Below are 19,707 nucleotides of genomic sequence, written 5' to 3' on the forward strand. Positions count from 1 at the left end.
AGAAAAAGCCAGAAGAGAACTGCCTCTCTGAAACCAGGACCAGAAAATTTTAGGAAGAACACAGTCAACACTGTCAAATCCCACAGAGAGACTAAAAAGACAGCTAAGGGGTTTGTTGTTGGAAGATCATGTGCGATGTTAGTAAACACAGATTGGATGGAAGGTACTTTAAGTGCACCACAATGCACTTTAAGAAACTTAGTTGTGAAGGGAAGGGAATGGGGATTAAATAAACAGTGGTGCAGGGCAAGAGATTTTGTAGAGTCCTGTATATTTATGTGTACAAAAATATTATCACACAACTGTGTCCAGCTCTACCTCCTTTCCCTCCACCCAAGTCATCCCTTCCTCTGCCACTTGACCCCCAACACATGCCTCATTAGCAGCCTGAGATACACCCTTCCAGATTTTACTACATGTTTATAAAATTTTACACAAATATATGTGCATATACAAACATATAGATTTTTAAAACACTGTTCATTTTACAAAAAGGAGATATTATGATCCTTCGTCTTGACTGTTCTGACTCAATAATATCTTATGAAAATCTCTCCAAGTAACTGGTACAGTGTTAAGATATACCTTTTCATGGCTGTACAATAGTCTGTGGTGTGGCTATATACCTTGATTTATGCAACTGATCCCCTGTATGACTATACATTTTTTCTTTTGCCACTGAAAGCACTGCTGTAATAAACATGGCATATTCCCAGAAGTATGACTACTATACTAAGGAGCATAAGTATTTTTAAAACTGTATTTACAATGGTAAATTTTGACTTTACACAAAAGTAGACAGAATGTTATACTGATCCCCCATGTATTCATCACTCAGCTCCAACAGCCATCAATCTCTGGCCAACCCATACCTGTATTCATCCTACTCCTGTATCATTTTGAAGCACATCCCATTCATGGTATCATTTCATCCAGAAATATTTCAGTATATTTCTCTAAAAGGTAAGAGCCCTTGTATTTTGTTAGCTGTTGCCAGACTGTTTTTCAAAAAGACTAACAATTCACATACCTTTCTTTTAACCCCTTCTCCTATTAGGTAACCACTTTTATAAGATGTTGGTTTATTCTTCCATAACTTCTTTTTTAAAAAAGTAAGAAAATACATTGATATAGCTTTTAAACCCCTAAATTATCTTTCCTTTACCCTAACAAGTGAACAATACCTTGGCCAGGTACATAATTCTTATGCTGCAGTTCTTTTCTCTCAGTAGTCTATCTTCCACTGTTGTAAGTTAGAAGTCCAATGCCAATGCGACTGTATTTCCTTGTAACTTGCTACACTCAGAATTTACAAGGAATTTGATCAAAATGTCTAGGGGTATGTGTACATGCTTCTTCCATCAATCCACCTGGAGCTCACTGAGCTTTATAACTGATTGACTCGGGCTTGCTTCAGCTCAGGAACATTTTCTTCTATTTGTATAATTATGGACTATTCTCCACCTGTTTCTTTTTTTCCCTTTTAAATTCCCATAACTAGCTATTATTCATATGCTAAATCTGTTAGCGCTCCTACTATAGCTAGGACATGGAAGCAACTTAAATGTCCATTGACAGAGGAATGGATAAAGATGTGGTACATATACACAATGGAATATTACTCAACCATAAAAAATAATGAAATAGTGCCATTTGCAGAGATGTGGATGGACCTACAGATTGTCATACAGAGTGAAGTAAGTCAGAAAGAAAAAAACAAATGTATAATATTGCTTGCACGTGGAGTCTAGAAAAATGGTACAGATGAACTTATTTGCAAAGCAGAAATAGAGTCACAGGTGTAGAGAACAAACTTACAGTTACCAAGCAGGGAATGGGGGGGTAGGATGAATTGGGAGATTAGGATTGACATATATACACTACTATGTGTAAAATAGATAACGGAACCTACTGTATAGCACAGGGAACTTACTCAGTGCTCTGTGGTGACCTAAATGGGAAGGAAATCTAAAGAAGAGTGGATATGTATACATATATGACTGATTCACTTTGCTGCACAGCAGAACTAACACAACATTGTAAAGCAACTATACTCCAATTAAGAAAAAAAAAGATCTGCTAGAGCTCCTAGATCTATTCCCTAAGTCTTTTATCTTATCTCTTCTTTCAGGATTCTTTCTCTTTGTATTTTTGCTGTGTTGTGAGGATTTGTTTTACTTGATTTTATAGCCTAATCATTTAAGTCCCACTTCAGCTCATCTACTGTGTTGTCTGATTATATAATCATGTTTTTTACTAGCTCCAAAAAGCCTTTGCGCTGTCCTTGAATTTTCTTAAGTACTCCTTTTGTTGTCGCTGTTGAAGCTGAAGTAGTCCAAGAGGCAGCTCTTTGCAAGCAGTGGAAGGGAAAGTGGGCTCCCCCAGGACTGCCAGTCAGCACTGAAGCACCAGGAGGAGACCTCCCTGTTGCTGGACTAGGTCTTCTCCAACTTCCCCAGTCTCAGTAATGGACAAACTCAGCCCAGTTACTCCTTGGATCTGTGGGGGATGGAGGATTCTGGCATAATCCCTTAGGGCCAGTTACCCCTCCCCCACAATTCAACAAATATTTATTAAGCAATGTCTATGTACCAAACACTTTAGTTTACATTTATTGGAGGCTGAAGGAGTGAAAATACATACTAAAAGGAAAGCTGCCACCTTTACAGTTTTGCCTATAGCTTCAGCCCCATCATTACCATTCCCACTACAATATATTGCTTATCAACCCTTTAACCAACATTACATTTTTGTCTCTTTATTCCCCTCTCCCCCCACACTACTGGCTCTAGGTGCGCAGGCTTCAGTAGTCGGGACACGCGGGTTCAGTAATTGTGGCTCGTGGGCTCTAGAGCGCAGGCTCAGTAGTTGTGGCACACGGGCTTAGCTGCTCTGCGGCATGAGGGATCTTCCCGGACCAGGGCTCGAACCCGTGTGCCCTGCACTGGCAGGCAGATTCTTAACCACTGTGCCACCAGGGAAGCCCTTAACTGAGTTTTGTACAAAATGCCCCTGAACTATAAATTACCTGTTAAATACATGCTTAATATTTTAGTCTTGCCCATTTTTGAAAGTGTGATATGCCACTTAAGTCATTTTTATTATTTTCTACAGGTTCTTCTTATTTTCGTACAATTTATCTATCTGTTGGGAAACGATGCTGTTGGGGTTTCCTACGGTCTGAATGTTGCTTGGTGCAGCTCAGCACGCTCCTCTGTCTGGGTATTTCCTGCAGATGGCAGCTGGATCCTGAGGACTGGGGAGTGGAGGAGAGGGGCATTCCAGCAAGGGCAGGCAATGCCTTCTTTCCTTCTCTTTTTAATTTAATGTTAGCAACTGTTGATCCTCAATGCTCCCATACATTAACTAACAGGGGGTTGCAAAATGGTCAGTCTTTCCTTTCACTCTTTTAGCTGGATTAATCTTATAAAAAACATTTCTCCTCACCCATAATGAGGTTACCCAGTGACAAGAGTTCATATAGGAATATGAAGGTGAAATAAACGACTGCTTTTTTTCCTCTTTTTTGCCTAATTTTTAAGATAACAAATTGGTTCTCTGATGACCATGATAAATTTAAAAATTTATCATCATAGACTCATGGGTTTAAACATATTCGATGGGTTTCAAATCTTTGCAATTAATACCCTTAATGAAACTCAAACTACTGCATTTTTGACCAGTGGGGAACTGTTCAAGTTGTCTCCTAAGGCCTCTGACAAGACCTGAAATCTGAAATGACAAGATGTTCCAAGCTCATCTTACACATTTCCTGCCCTAGACTTAGCATCACTCATTTTTTCCAAGAAACCTTGGTTTTCTTTTAGGAGAAAATATTACCTGATTATAATCTGGGTACTAGGAATGATTACTGCTACTGTCTTAGTCAGTTTTAGATCTTTTCAATGGACAAAGCAAAAAAATTTTATGTGTTTGTATATTTTAGATTTTATTTGGAAATAATTTCAAACTCACAAAAAGTTAGAAAAATAAAAAATGAACACTATATATCCTTTACCCAGGTTTTCCTCCTGTTAACGTTTTGCTCTCTTGTGTTATAATTTACTTTCTCTCTATATATACACATGTGTGTAAATACATTTGTTTCCCTGAACTATATGAGGGTAAATTACATATATCATGGCTCTTTATCCCTATATACTTTAGTATTTCCCAAGACATACAGATATTCTCGTCACCACAGTACAGTTGTCAACTTCATAAATTTACACTGATACGACACTAATCTACTGTCCATATTCCTTGCTAAATGATCTAATAACGTCTTTTATAATCTTTCTCCCCCTCCAGGACAGAAAACAGTCATGGAGCAGGTACTGCCTTTAATTATTACCTCTTTGGATAGCCTGGAACATTTCTATTGCCTTTACTGGTTCATGACACTGACATTTCTTAATCTTTGGTGACAGTGGCTTTTAAAAAGCAGCAGAACATTCCTCATGATTATACATTCTCAGCCAGAATGCTACAAGTGATGTTCTATCCTTCTCAGGGTACCACACGTAGAGGCACATGATATGCATCTGTGTCTCATTTGATGATGTTAATTCTGATCACTCAGTCCAGGTGGTGGATTTCTCTACCATATAATCGTTTTTTTTTTTCCTCCTCTCTTGTAATGTGAAAAGGTCATGTAAATATCTGCTCTTATAAAAAAAGAATTCTCCCTAGATTTACCAGCCTTTAGTGATTCTTGTCTAATCATCTTTACCATGAGGGTTGTAAATGATCAGGTAGGGGTGGGCACTGACTAGGAAGGGGCATAAGGAACTTCCTGGAGTATTGGAGATATGCTGTATCTTGATAAGGTTGGATTATACAAGGTCTATGCATTTCTTAAAGCTCATAGAATGTTTTATTAAAGAATTATTAATTTCACAAATATAAATATTACCTAAAAATCATATACAAAAACTGAACTCTAGTTATAATGAAATGCATGTTAAATTATTTAGAGATGTCCACAACTTATTCTGAAATGCATCAAAAAATAAGAATTGATGGGTAGATGAATAGATATGTGATAATGTAATAAAGGAAATATAGCAAACAGTTAACAACTGCAAAACATAGCTGGTGGGTACAGGGGGTTCACTGTACAATTCTCCGAATTTTGCTGTGTGTTTGAACATTTTCATAATAAAATATTGAGATTTTAACTTCTGCACAGCAAAGAAAATCATCAACAAAATGAAAAGGCAACCTACTGAATGGGAGGAAATCTTTGCAAATCATGTACCTGATAAGGGGTTAATATCCAAAATACATAAAAAACTGGTATCATACAACTCAATAGCAAGCAAACAATCTAATTTAAAAATTGGGCAGAGGATCTGAATAAACATTTTCCCAAAGAAGACGTATAGATGGCCAACAAACACATGAAAAGATGCTCAACGTCACTAATCATCAGGGAAATGGAAATCAAAACCACAATGCAATATCACCTCATACCTGTCAGAACACCTATTATCAAAAAGACAAGAAATTTCAAGTGTTGGCTTGAGGATGTGGAGAAAAAGGAACCCTTTTGCACCACTGGTGGGAATGTAAATTGGTGTAGCCACTATAAAAAAATAGGATGGAGGTTCCTCAAAAAATGAAAAATAGAACTACCATGTAATCCACCAATTCCACCTCTGGTTATTTATCCAAAGAAAATGAAAACACCAATTCGAAAAAATATATGCACCTCCACGATCACTGCAGCATTATTTCCAATAGCCAAGATATGGAAACAACCTAAGTGTCCATCAATGCATAAATGGATAAAGAAGATGTGGTACATATACACAATGAAATATTATTCAGCCATAAAAAAGAACACAATATTGTCATTTGAGACAATATGGATGGACCCTGAGGTCATTATGCTAAGTGAAATAAGTCAGACAGGGAAAGACAAATACTCTATGATCTCACACGTGTAGTCTAAAAAACAAACAAAAACCAAGCTCATCCATACAGAGAACAGACTGGTGGTTGTCAGAGATGGGGGGTGGGTTAAATGCGTGAAGGGGGTCATAAGGTACAAACTTCCAGTTATAAAATAAATAAGTCATGAGGATGTACTGTACATGGTGACTGTACTTAACACCGCATTGCACATTTGAAAGCTGCTAAGAGAGTAGATCTTAAAAGTCCTCATTACAAGCAAGAAAGAAAAAACTTTGTAACTACGTATGGTGACCATTACTAACTAGACTTATTGCAGTGACCATATTTCAGTGTATACAAATCATTATGCTGTACATGTGAAACTAATACAATATTATATGTCAATTATACCTCAATAAAAAAAAAAGTAAATGGTAGACCTTTCTCTTTTAAAAGTACAGATGTTGTCCTATTGCCCTCTGGCAATGGCTGAGATTAAATGAGTATGGTTTCATTTTATTTATAAATAATATAAAAGTAGTATTATTACCTAATTGCTTATAGGAACTGTTTACAATTTTGTAAAGATATGGCCAGTTATGAGACTTATTAAATTGTTTTCCATTGATTTTTGCCTGAAACATGGTGAAACCTTCCAATCTGTACATAAAAGACTTTCTTATATATTTTTAATTGTTTATGTTTATTTTTTTAAACTCTGAGTATGCCAAAAGTTTTATGAAATATTCTTTTCGGGTCTTTCCTTTTTAAAACTGTGCCTGTATTTTACAACAATGACCAGAGTTCAACCACCTAAATTGCAAAAATAAAAATGCAAAGATGACTCATTAATGCCAGGAAGAGTTTGGTTAGTGGTGCTCTAACTTATAAAAGAATTAAAAGAACTCAGATGTGGGATAGCTAGTGGTGGTAGTGTATAGCAGTGGTGGTAGCTATTAATGGGGAGAGAGGCTGCAATAGGCTTGAATGTAACATCAGCAATCTGTGGGGAAAAGAAATCACAGAAATAGGGCGAGAGCATTATGACTCCATTTACACAGAGGACATGTAGCAAACACCTAAATTTAGGTTACTAAATTCACCATTCTTAATAGCTAGATAGCATTACCTAAGGTACTCAACATTTTAGGTATTATAAAGCAGAAGTAGAATATTCTACTAAATATCAGGTCAAACAGGTGAATGTAGATCATGTGGAACAAACCTGTGTAACTCTCATCATCATCAGATAAAGGCACCTCTCTTTTTAGCAGCAATTCCAACTCCTCTGTTTCTGCTACATCCACTGGACGCTCCCCATGTTTATTAGCTTGAAATGGATTTCCACCATGACGAAGTAGCAGTTTCACTATCTGCAACATTAAACAGTAGGAAGACTCAGTCCTTTCGTAGACTGCATTATTTCAACCATTTTCCTCTTGATCACACTCATAATATCCTCCTGCTTCATCTCCTCTGCCTCCATTCCTCAGTGTCTATTCTAAATCATAATTACTCTCAAGTTCCATTTTCATCGCCATCCCCCTTCTGATCGTATCTACTACAAAGAAATTTGCTCCTCAAAATTTAAGCTGGGCTATTTTAGCACTGAATCTCATTATTTTTCTTCCTGTTTCATCATACATTTGACAAATATTTACTGAGTACCTATTAACAAGCACTGCTCCAAGTTCTTCAGATAAATCAATGAACAAGAGTATAAAGCTCCCTGGCCTCTTGGAATGTACAGGCTACAGGAAGTCTCAAAAGAAGTATCTCCCCTCTGTTTCAGGCTACCATCGCTACCAAGGCTCTTAATCACCTGTTCCCCATCATTCTGGGATTTAAACTATCACTAACTGACATGGGTTTACTTAAAACTACTATAGCTTAAACTTCAAGGCCTCTCATTTTCATGGTCCCCTTACATGGCCCTATATCTAATTTTTTATTCATTTCTTAAAGAACCCTGCCCTCACTAATTTCATAAGCTTTGGGCTCCACAAACCAAGATGCGACTGGTTAGTCATCACTTCATTTGTTTGTTGCTCCTTATTCCTCTTCCTTTCTATATTTCTTACCTCTTTTTCGATTGGCTCCTTTCTAAAAGCCAATCTTCTCAGTTCATGTCTCTTTTGCCTTAAAATAATGGCAATAAAGAAATGAAACACAGGTTAAAAAAAAGCAACTGCTCACATCTATACTCCCCTCCTCTAGCTAAATCTCTCTTCTTTCCTTTACAGTCAAGTTCCTAAAAAGATGTTTACCCTTGGGGCCTTGACTACTTTTTTCTTATTGGCCCTTCGCTCTTCTACCTACAATTATGTTACCGTCAGTCAAATGAAATGAGTCTCCTAAGATCTGTAAATATCTAAGCCATAGATTGTTTCCCTAGGGCTCTGTCCTTGATTCACTTGATTCATGCTCTGGTCTACATCATCTCCGTGGAGAGCTCACCCACTCTGAATGCGATGACGATTAAGCAATCCACTCATTCATTTTCATTCTTGGGCTTGCTCTTTCTCAGCCTTTTTCTTGAGCTTCAAAATCAAATATCCAAATATTCTTTGGATATACTGTATTTCAATACAAAAGCTGAAACCAATAGGTCCCAGAGTTCATTAAACGTACAACCTTATCTTTTATTTGTTTCCATTCTCAGTGACTGGCACCAAAGTATACCCAGTCACTGAAACCAGAAAGCTGGGAGTCATCACATTCTCGTTTTTCACTCATACTCTATGTCAAATAGGTGGCCAAGTATTATTAATTCTGCTTCCCTAACATCTCTTCTTGTTTTGAGCTTCTACTTCCAGTGACATGAGTGTGTTCTATCATAGGTAAATCTATACTATAATTTATTAACACATTTCTCCCCTTATCCTAGACCATAAACTTCATGTGAGATCTTTTTATTTATTTATTTATTTATTTATTTATTTATTTATTTATTTATGGCTGTGTTGGGTCTTCGTTTCTGTGCGAGGGTTTTCTCTAGTTGCGGCAAGCGGGGGCCACTCTTCATCGCAGTGCGCGGGCCTCTCATTATCGCCGCCTCTCTTGTTGCGGAGCACAGGCTCCAGACGCGCAGGCTCAGTAATTGTGGCTCACGGGCCTAGTTGCTCCACGGCATGCGGGATCCTCCCAGACCAGGGCTTGAACCCCCGTCCCCTGCATTGGCAGGCAGATTCTCAACCACTGCGCCACCAGGAAAGCCCCATGTGAGATCTTTATTCGTCTCTGTATTCCTAACACATAACTATGGTGTTCTCTGGTACTGAGGAAATATATCATTTTTTTTTTTTTAATTATTAGCACCTTTAATTAATTAATTATTTATTTATTTGGCTGTGTTGGGTCTTCGTTTCTGTGCGAGGGCTTCCTCTAGTTGTGGCAAGTGGGGGCCACTCTTCATCGCGGTGCGTGGGCCTCTCACTATTGCGGCCTCTCTTGTTGCGGAGCACAGGCTCCAGACGCACAGGCTCAGTACTTGTGGCTCACGGGCCTAGTTGCTTCGCGGCATGTGGGATCTTCCCAGACCAGGGCTCGAACCCGTGTCCCCTGCATTAGCAGGCAGATTCTCAACCACTGCACCACCAGGAAAGTCCTATCATGTCTTTTTAAAGAAGCAGTATTAAACAGGATGCTATAAATTAGGAACTTCTAACAAATGAAAGTATTTAAGAATAATAAAGATTCACAGTGAATAATGAAAAATCTTTTCTAGACTACCAAAGAATAAACCATCAATACAGAATACTTGAAATTTAAGAATGTATAAAGAACACAAATTACGCATGATCTCAACTGTTAATATTTAATTTCCCTTTTTGTTTACTAATTTTTATCAAATTACATGTTTATGATTTTAAAAGATCAAACGGCTTTTCAAGGCTGCTGGTGAAGAACAATCGTCCCTGATATTTATGTTCATATACTTAAGTAACATACTTAGTGTGCTGCTTCCGTATTTTTCAGTTTTAGGCACTGCCTACTGTCTTACAATGGAAAACAATTCAGCTCTCTCTTACCAACTCCATCTCTCTCCTCCCATAAACATCCACTTCTCCCTCCTCCTAACTTTCCAAGATAGACATATTATTTTTTGTGTGTCATTATGATAAATATAAATATTGAACCAAGTAGTACACCATGACAAAATTTCCATTCTTACACAAGTTAATTTTATCCCAGAGAGTTAATTATCTTGACTTTTTACTTACTCGTTTTTCTACATACTCATCTTTAATTCATTCCCCATTCTGCTACAAGTACAGATCTCTTCAATTCAATATACCACCATTTTTTTGTTAAACTCCTTTCTTCAAGCTTTCTAACTTGCTCTAAGATGGACTGGTTGCTGTCTAGATCTGCTTCCCAGTTGTCATCTTGGCATCTCCGTTTATCCTATCATCCTAGAAATAGCCTTCCCTATATTCTGTGGATTCTTTAGACCTTATCTTCTTTTTTGGTTCACTCCCTCATTTTGTTGAAACACCATCTCCAGGAGATTCCTAAGAAACAGTAAATATTCTGAGATTTTTCCATGTCAGAAAATACCTTTATTCTGTCCTCACTTGATTAATATTTACTCTTGATATAGAATAATTTTCCAGTTTTGAAGGCATCATCATTATCTTCTAGATTCTAGTATTGTTATTGAAGTCTGATGCCATTCTGATTTTTTACCTTTATATGGAACTTGCTTTTTCTCTCAGTAAGCTTGAGGACATTCTTTGCCTCTATTGTTCTGAAATCCCAGGATAATGAATTTTGATCTTGGTCTTTTAACATCCATTGAGCTGAGCATTCAATTGCTCTTTCAATCTGAAGATCCACGTTCCTTCAGTTCTGAGAAAATTCCTGGTTTTATTTATTTGATAATGTCCTATGTTTTCACTGTTCTGTCTTCTAAGAACTCTTGTTAAGATAATACTGAATCTCCTGAATTAATCTTCTTTTTTCTCATTTCCCCTCCTCCACCTTTGTCTTTTGTTTCCTAGTTTCTTGGAGATTTCCTCAACTTTATCTTTAACCCTCCATACTCCATTTTTCATTTCTGTTACCATATTATTTATTTCCAAGAGCTTTTTTTGTTTTTATTTTTAAATTTGTTAACTGTTCCTTATTTAGCAACCCTTCAGTTTTTGTTTCATGGCTACAAGAAACTCTCATCTCTTTGGGGAAGGTAATGTGTTTCTTTCTTTCTTTTTTTTTTTTTTTGAAGTTTCTCTTGGCCTTATCATGTCCTCCACATTTCTACTTTTCTATTTGCTTGTTCTGCTCTTTGCCTTCCATATTAGAGACCTTTCTCAAAGGTCAGGTGATCACTGACTGTCCACATTTAAGAGTAAGGTACTAGGGACTTCCCTGGTGGCGCAGTGGTTGGGAGTTTGCCTGCCAATGCAGGGGACACGGGTTCGAGCCCTGGTCCGGGAAGATCCCACATGCTGCAAAACAGCTAAGCCCATGTGCCACAAGTACTGAGCCTGTGCACTAGAGCATGTGAGCCACAAGTACTGAGCCCGTGCGCCTAGAGCCCGTGCTCCACAACCAAAGAAGCCACCGCAATGAGAAGCCCGCTCACCGCAATGAAGAGTAGTCCCCACTCGCCGCAACTAGAGAAAGCCCATGAGCAGCAATGAAGACCCAATGCAGCCAAAAATAAATTAAAAAAAAAAAAAGAGTAAGGCACTAAAAGACTTGCTTAAAGTTTTTTAGGCATAGGTACGATCTATTGACAGATGGATCTTGTGCTAGTGTGACATGACTGGGCCATTTCATCAGAACCCCCTCTTGGCTAGTTCACTTTTCTATTGAGAAATCTTTCAATTACTGCCCTAGAACTATAAGCCTTAACTGTCAGCATTCTGGTTGACTGAGGTCTTAATGTTCAGTATGTTTTACTTAATTAGCTTACATTTAATCCTTACTCCCAACTACTCTTGTGGTATGTCAGTCCAGATGGTATGGTTTATACTTGTCAGGAAGTAAACCTCCAGTCATCTGCCAGAGAAATGTGCCGTCATATAGTTGTGAAGGGTTAGGAAGGGAATATGAGGGTAAAAAACCAGTTTGATTCAATCCTCTTATTTTCAGTCTTATTCAATGGGCACCTCCAGATGAACCCAGACATCAACTGCTGAGCTTCAGTTTTTCTGGGATTCTGTGTTAAAATGGCTTTGCTTTCAATTTTCTTGGATTTTTAAAATCAGGAGCTGGTAAATTTGGTCTGTAGGCCAAATCTGGCCTGCTGACTAAGAATAGTTTTTATATTCTTATAAAATACTTTAAAAAGAATTGATAAAGGAGAAATACATAGGAGGAAACAGGAAGCAGAGAGAGAGGGAGAAGGGAGGAGGGTCAGTGGAGGTGGCATGTAGCCTGCAAAGCCCACAATATTTACTATCTGGCCCTCTACAGAAAAAGTTTGCCAAACCCTGTTCTATGTAGTCACCACTCATTCCTCAAATTTCTATCTCCCAAAATATTGGTTTTCTTGTTTCTTCTGTTCTTTATCCTTGTGGGACTGTGCCCTTTAAAATCTCCCCTTTTAGGGGTTTGAGAAGGTAACTGAAGTTAAAAACTTTTAGTTATTATAAATAATGCTATAGTGAACACCTTTATAAGTTGAAACTTTTTCCCCCATTTTTAGGCTTATTTCCTTCAGTTAGAGTCCTAGAATGAGAAAACAGAAGGATCTTGATACTACTGAACGCTTTCTATACCTGTCAGGAAATAATCAAAAAATATTTATTCCTGGGACTTCCCTGGTGGCCCAGTGGTTAAGAATCCGCCTTCCAATGCAGGGGATGAGGGTTAAATCCCTGGTCGGGGAACTAAGATCCCATATGCCACAGGGCAACTAAGCCCGCATGCTGCAACAGAGCCCATATGCTCTGGAGCCCACACGCCACAACTAGAGAGCCCGTGTGCCGCAACTACTGAGCCCGCATGCCACAACTAGAGAGAAGCCCACGCGCCACAATGAAAGATCCCGTGTGCTGCAACTAAGACCCTATGCAGCCGAAAATAAATAAATAAATATGAAAAAAATTTATTCCTGACTATGATTAGACAGTTGGTTCATTCAAACATGCTACAATAACCCTAACCTAAATAACCAATACTTTACAGATCATTCTCATATGCAAAAAATTATTTATTCTAAAAAGAATTTAAAGTAACTTAAAGTTGCTTAAAACGAGCAGGCAGCAGGACTTCCCTGGTGGTCCAGTGGGTAAGACTCTGTGCTCCCAGTGCAGGGGGCCTGGGTTCAATCCCTGGTCGGGGAACTAGACCCCACATGCATGCCACAACTATGAGTTCGTATGCCTCAACTAAGAAGTCCTCATGCCACAACTAAAGATCCCACATGCCGCAACTAAACATGCCTCAGTGAAGATCCTGTGTGCCACAACTAAGACCCGGCACAGTCAAAATAAATAAATAAAAAAATTTAAAAAAACCCAAAAAACATAGACAGCAAATTAGAAGTAAGTAAAAATGATGAGACAAGAAGAAAATAAACATAGGTAGTATCTAAAATAGAACTAAGAATAGGGCTATTATAAGAATGTATATTATGAAGTAATACACATTTGTGAAAGGTAGGCCAAAGATTAGGTTCTTAGTAAGCTATGTTAATCCTCTCTTACTCGAAACAATTTAGAACAGATCTGTTTCTCCTACCTTAGAAATGTTTTATGGATGGCTGAAGTTGTCATGAGTGTTACTGAGTGAAAGAAATCTAATTCTTTGGTGGAGACTCATAATATATGGTACAAATATACACCAATGGGTTTTGGTATATCTCATTTCCCTCCTCCTCCTTGGGGACAAGTAAAAGAACAAGGAGAAAATAGCCCTCAACAGCTCTGAATTGTGACTCCTACTATCCTAGGCATGTTGGTAGGAGGAAAAGCAAAGATCTCTTGAAAATAGCATGCCAGTCTCCTTCTGGAAGGAGACTGGAAATAGTGTTTGAGTCTTTGTAAGTACATGAGCTCAAAGGTCAGCTTCTGGAAATATTTTGCAGCAACGTGCATATTTAGAAACTTGTATTCATAGAAACATGTCTTACTCATAAGGCATAGTTCTTTAACATTACATTTAGAAATCAGGAAATCTTTTTATGCAACATTTAAAGAAAAACTATTCATGCTTGATAAACTATCAACGATGCTTTTAAAAAAAGGGCAGTAAGTACAGTATTTAAAATAGCACAGCCAGAACATAAATCATGTATGCATGGGACTCAAAATTCAATGAAGAAAACAGACAAGCACATGAGTAAAAAATAATATAGTAAGTGCTATCACATAGGTATGTATGAATTGTCAAGGGAGCAAAAAAGACTGGAATGATGGTAAGCAAGGATCAGTTTAGGAAAAGTAACGTTATAGGCTACATTTTTCTTCAAAATTATAACTTGAGAATTATGAAAAATACCTTATAGAAAGATTTAAATGAGAAAAATGGTATCTTTAATTTCCAAAATATCTCAGTATATTTGAAAAATAGCAATATAAAAGTAGCCTTTTAATCTTTGACCTCTGACATTTCTATAACATTTTAGATTTCAAGGTATATTTATGTGCACAGCGTCTTTTTTTTCCTTCAAAATATCCCTTTTAGACAGGTATTATTTATTATGTGACTTAAAGATGAGAAAATGGAAGTTGATAGGAAAAAAGTAACTTGTTTGAGATCACTCATTTGGGAAACTGGCCAGCCCAGAATTGAATTCGTATCTATCTTCACTCCAAATTCCATTTTTTTCTCAACTAAAGTGGCTTTTAAAAAACAGGCACCACGACACTGAAATTTTTATTGTGTCAAAAAAGAAAATAAGGCAGAGAATGTTTGCTAACAAGAGAAAAAAAAAGGAATTTTCCAGCACAAAGGTATGAGACGACCAAAATCCTTCTACGTTATTCACTAGAGAGGAGAGACAGTGTACTGAATAACAACTCTTCCATATTAATGAATTATTACCTCACTTTGTCTTAAAAAAACACTGATATTTATCCTTTTTAGTCCCTTAATTTGAACTCCTATCAGTTTAATAAACTTGGGAGTGTCTTAGACCAGTGTGTCTTTGTCTTTGTCTTTGTGTCTCCTGTGTCTTTGTTTCTCCATGTTCTGGGAGAAGCTGAGGGTACTGGAATGCAATGGGTCATACAGTTTCAACAAGAAACACCAGAAGGTTATTCATTTACTGTGATGATTAAAATAAAACTGGGACTTCCCTGGTGGTCCAGTGGGTAAGACTCTGTGCTCCCAGTGCAGGGGGCCCAGGTTCGATCCCTGGTGGGGGAACTAGATCCTGATGCATGCCGCAACTAACTTGAGTTCTCATGCCACAACTAAGAAGCCCGCATGCTGCAACTAAGAGTCTGCATGTCACAACTAAGAAGTCCACAGGCCACAACGAGGATCTCCCGTGCTGCAACAAAGATCCCGCGTGCCACAACTAAGACCCAGCACAGCCAACATAAATAAATAAATATTAAAAAAAAATTAATACGTATAAAGAAAGCATTTACAACACTTCTTATCCCATAGTGAAAACACACGAATATTGCTGTGAGAAGTTAATGTAATGTGGTTCACAACCACTCCAGCCAGAGACTGGAAATCTCATGAAGAGACTGAGAATCTCACATGAAATTAATGGCAAAAACAAATCCCTGGACAGCATCTATGCTACAGATCTAGAGAGCAGCTAGTCCCAATTAAAGCAGGATACAAGATATCTTGTATACAAGGATATTCTCAAACATAATAAACTGATCAATGTATTTGACCTTATTCAGGGGCATTTTAGAGTTATGTCAGAGAGAGTAAGGAAGTACAGAAATAGATACATGGAAAACTAAATAAGAAAAATCAGAACAAGGCAGTGTAGTAACCAAGGTAATAAACAAAAATCCAAGAGAAAATACAATTATATTAAATTTGTGCATCTCTGAGAAGCAATATATATTAAAACCCTTTGCAGGGGGTCAATAACTAGTGACTAAAAATTTAAAAAGCAAAATAGCTTCCATCTTGTTAGAAATAAAGAGTAACTACTAGAAGAAACACCTACAAGAGCTGCTTTTGGTTAAAGGTACTGGGAAGTGCGGAGGGATGGGAGGGAGCAGGTAGTTATCTATCTTTATAAGCTAAGTAGTACTTTTCAACTTTTTAAACTATGTACAAGTATTCTTTGATAGAAGTTAAAATTAAATGAAAGAGAAAAACTACTTATGTGATAAACAAAATCCTACTTTAGAACCATTGCTAATAGTGCCCCAGGTTGATCTGCTCTGGCTGTAAGCAGGTTATAGTAATGGAGCTAAGCATTAAACACACTTAAAACATAAGCTACAGTACAACAAAGACTGGTTATGCTTTGATGTCAACATGCCAGAGACTGAAAATGAAAATGGAATTTAAAACCCAGAATGGTTCATAATATTATATCAAAACAAATTAAACTTGATATTTAAAGATACCATTAAATTTGCAAGCATATATAATCATGTTTGTTTAAATCATGTCTTTATTATTATATACATAAGCATCTGAATAATAATGTCAGTTAAAATTCAGGAACAGATGTTATATATAGAGGAATCATTAAATATTAATAAGTCTTAAAAAAAGGCATCATGACAGTGTAAAATTTTATTTTAAGTAAAATCTGCTTTAATAGCTGCATCTAATTATCTGACAGTAGAATGGCCTTTTAAATAAAGATTTGCCAAGTTGTTTAATTACCAAGTTAAACAGGTTTTATGAAAAGAAAATGCTAAATCTATGATAGGAATTAGCAATTAGAAGGTAGAAAAAAGGGAAAATATAATATAGATGAGCTGATCATGCAATGAGTGAAATATGACACAAGATCGTATGACTAAGAAGTGAATTAAATGACTGGATTAAATTTATATTTTGAAGATGTATATTACTGCTCCTTCCATCATACTCACATCTCTGTGCCCACTACTAGCAGAATCATGGAGTGGAGTGTCGTCATCCAATCCTTGTGTGTTAACATCTGCTCCAGCTGCTATAAGTATCTTAGCAACATCATAATATCCAACATTGCAAGCTTCATGCAGTGGTGTCCAACCTAAAGTTACAATATTAATTGAACATATGGTTCACTTCTACTAATTCAACACATATGCTTTTTAGATACATAACCATGTGTGACATACTGATTCTACATGCACACAGTACAGAAAGAAAAAGGAGTGATGAACAAGTTACTGGAAATAAGTACCTAAGAAAACCACCAATTTTACAGAAGGTTCATCCACAATCATATTATTTCCATTGGGACTAAATTATTTGACAAAAGTACTAAACATTTAAGCTTATCCAACAACTTGCTGTAATTTAGAACAATCATCTCAACTATGGAAAAAAGAGTAGAAAAAGGCAAAATAAGCTTGTTAGGGTCTTTCAATATTACAAGATATTGAATATAGTTTCCTGTGCTATACAGTAGGTCCTTGTTGTTTACCTATTTTATATATAGTAATGTGTATATGTTAATCCCAAACTCCTAATTTATGTCTTCCCCCGACCCAAGGCTCTTTCATATACTCCTGATGGGAGTGTAAATTGATAAAAGATTTTTTGGAGGGTCATTTGCCTGATTTTCAAAAAATTTTAAATATGCATCTCCTCTGATTTAGCAGTTTCCTTTCTACTGAAATATCGTCCTTCCATAACTATACACAAATATATTTCTACAAGAGCGTTACTGAAGTATTGTCCACGGAATCTATTCTATACACTATTATGTGGCTGTTGAAATGAATGAAGTAGAACCACCTATATGTACCAACAGAAATATCTGTACAACACTAGTAAAAAGGGGAGATTGCAGAACTATAGGCTAACACAGATAGAGTGATTTGATTTTTTTTTAAAAAGTCTCTATGTAAATAAACATTCATTGTATATATGATCCTGCAAGTGCACAGAAAGGACAGCCTCCAAATTGTTAACAACAGTTCTGTGAAAAAGAAAGAACCTGGGGGATGGGAGGGTAGGGTACCGTAGTACGTGAAACTAAAGGGAATTTCTACATTGTTCCCCAATACTTTTACTGTGTGAAACAACACTGCCACTCTCTTACAGTCCTTGTGCTCAAGCTAATAAACGGTTTAAACATTATTTAACTGTGATTCACCTAGAACCTAAATTGGATAAAAAATTATATGGTAATATGCCAAATAAAATGCAAGTTTAATATTTAAGTATTTGAGTAATTACTGACAAGGAATTGTAGCAGAGATCAGGGTTTTAGGTATATACTCCAAAATAGTTTTATATTAAAGTATACTTTTAGAACTCTTTCATTTCAGAAAGAGGAATGAAGAATATAGATTAAATTGTAACCAGCATCTGTTTAGATGATAAACTCAGAATTTTAGTTCCTGAGTATTAGTCTTTAACTACAAGTCTTACCTGCAAAATCTTTCACATTCACATTTGCCCCTAAACTTATTAATTCTTTGACTTGTTTTACATCTCCTCGAATAGCTGCCATGTGTAAAGGCGTTTCACCACGTTCATTTCTTTTATTAACTTTATCTTTCTGTCGAGATGAAGAACTGGGAGTTTTCTTTTGGGCTGGTGTTGTTTGTGATGGATGATTTGGTGTGGAATCTATAAGAAAGAGAAAAGTTAACAAAAGTTCTAGACTAAATATTTTGTATATTCATTTAAAGGTTTTTTATAGGTAACGTGCTAACAGGGGGAATATCTTCTCACCCAAACAACCTGAAACTTGACTTGGATGATACACTAATAATTTGACCCAATTACATGTAGTAGATCTTCTTTTAGGGTTATCAAATATTGCAGGAGCCAATTAAGGAAAAAGTTTTATTCTGTCAATTCACAGAATTGGTTTAAAATGATAATAAAGTTATCAAGTATGCACCATGAAAGTGTTTGCTTAATGAATAATTTGATAAACTGCAAAAAAACATGTTTTTCATGGCATGTTATGATACTATTTCAAGAACTAGATGAAATGACATTGAAGGCTAGAGTTCACACCTCTGACTCAAACTACTGGAGTTCTATTCTGATATTAGGTGCAAATTAAGGTCATAGATGATTTTAGTATGAAATGAAGCTTAATATCTATGAGAAATAAGGACAGTCTAGAAAAAGGCCTTTAAAAAGTGGGTGATAAAAGAGGAAAAAAAAGTGCTTTGCTTTGATTCCTATCTTTTGATTTTTGTTCCAGTTTCTTTCTCAAAAACAAGAAAGTTCAGTTGGATGACACCCAAAGTCCTCTCCTCCCCACTTCAGAACTGGAAAAAAAACAAAACAAAAAACTAGTTTCTTACTCAATTAAGGATTCAAGACATATGTACAGTGTTAATAATTAACTCTGAAAATTTACAACTATTTAAAAGAAACAACAGCTCTAAGAGAAAAAAAGCCTATGGAAAATCATTTTCTGACATCATATAATAATTTCCCTGCAAACTGACATGATACAGCACTGAAGCATTATCATCCTTTTCTCAATAAGTTTAAAATTTACCTTTTGGATTTTAAAGTACATTCAGTTAGTAACAGTTTCCTATCTATGGATTTCTATAATGTATACTCCAGAAGAGCATGAACCTTGTCTAATTCATCACTGTATCTCGGCTGCTTAGAAGACTTCTTGGTACACAGTGTACTCACGCAATATTTGTTGAATGAATACATGATTCTTATTGTAATATTTATAGTCAAGTTATTTATTTAGAAAATTAGTGGTTGAACTTCTTAAAAACAAAAGGA

The 19,707-nt window shown here is 36.5% G+C and overlaps 1 protein-coding gene across 1 annotated transcript in view; it reads right to left on the bottom strand.

Annotated features, from left to right (window-relative positions):
* ANKRD12 (ankyrin repeat domain 12) overlaps positions 1–19,707 on the bottom strand; it is a 121,513-nt gene that overhangs the window by 37,941 nt on the left and 63,865 nt on the right. Inside the window, 3 exon segments of the mRNA XM_036874289.1 lie at positions 7,124–7,271; positions 16,878–17,020; positions 18,370–18,570. Coding sequence (XP_036730184.1) covers positions 7,124–7,271; positions 16,878–17,020; positions 18,370–18,570 — 492 coding nt within the window.

This window comes from Balaenoptera musculus, chromosome 14 (assembly GCF_009873245.2).
Source record: "Balaenoptera musculus isolate JJ_BM4_2016_0621 chromosome 14, mBalMus1.pri.v3, whole genome shotgun sequence".
NCBI lineage: Eukaryota > Metazoa > Chordata > Mammalia > Artiodactyla > Balaenopteridae > Balaenoptera > Balaenoptera musculus.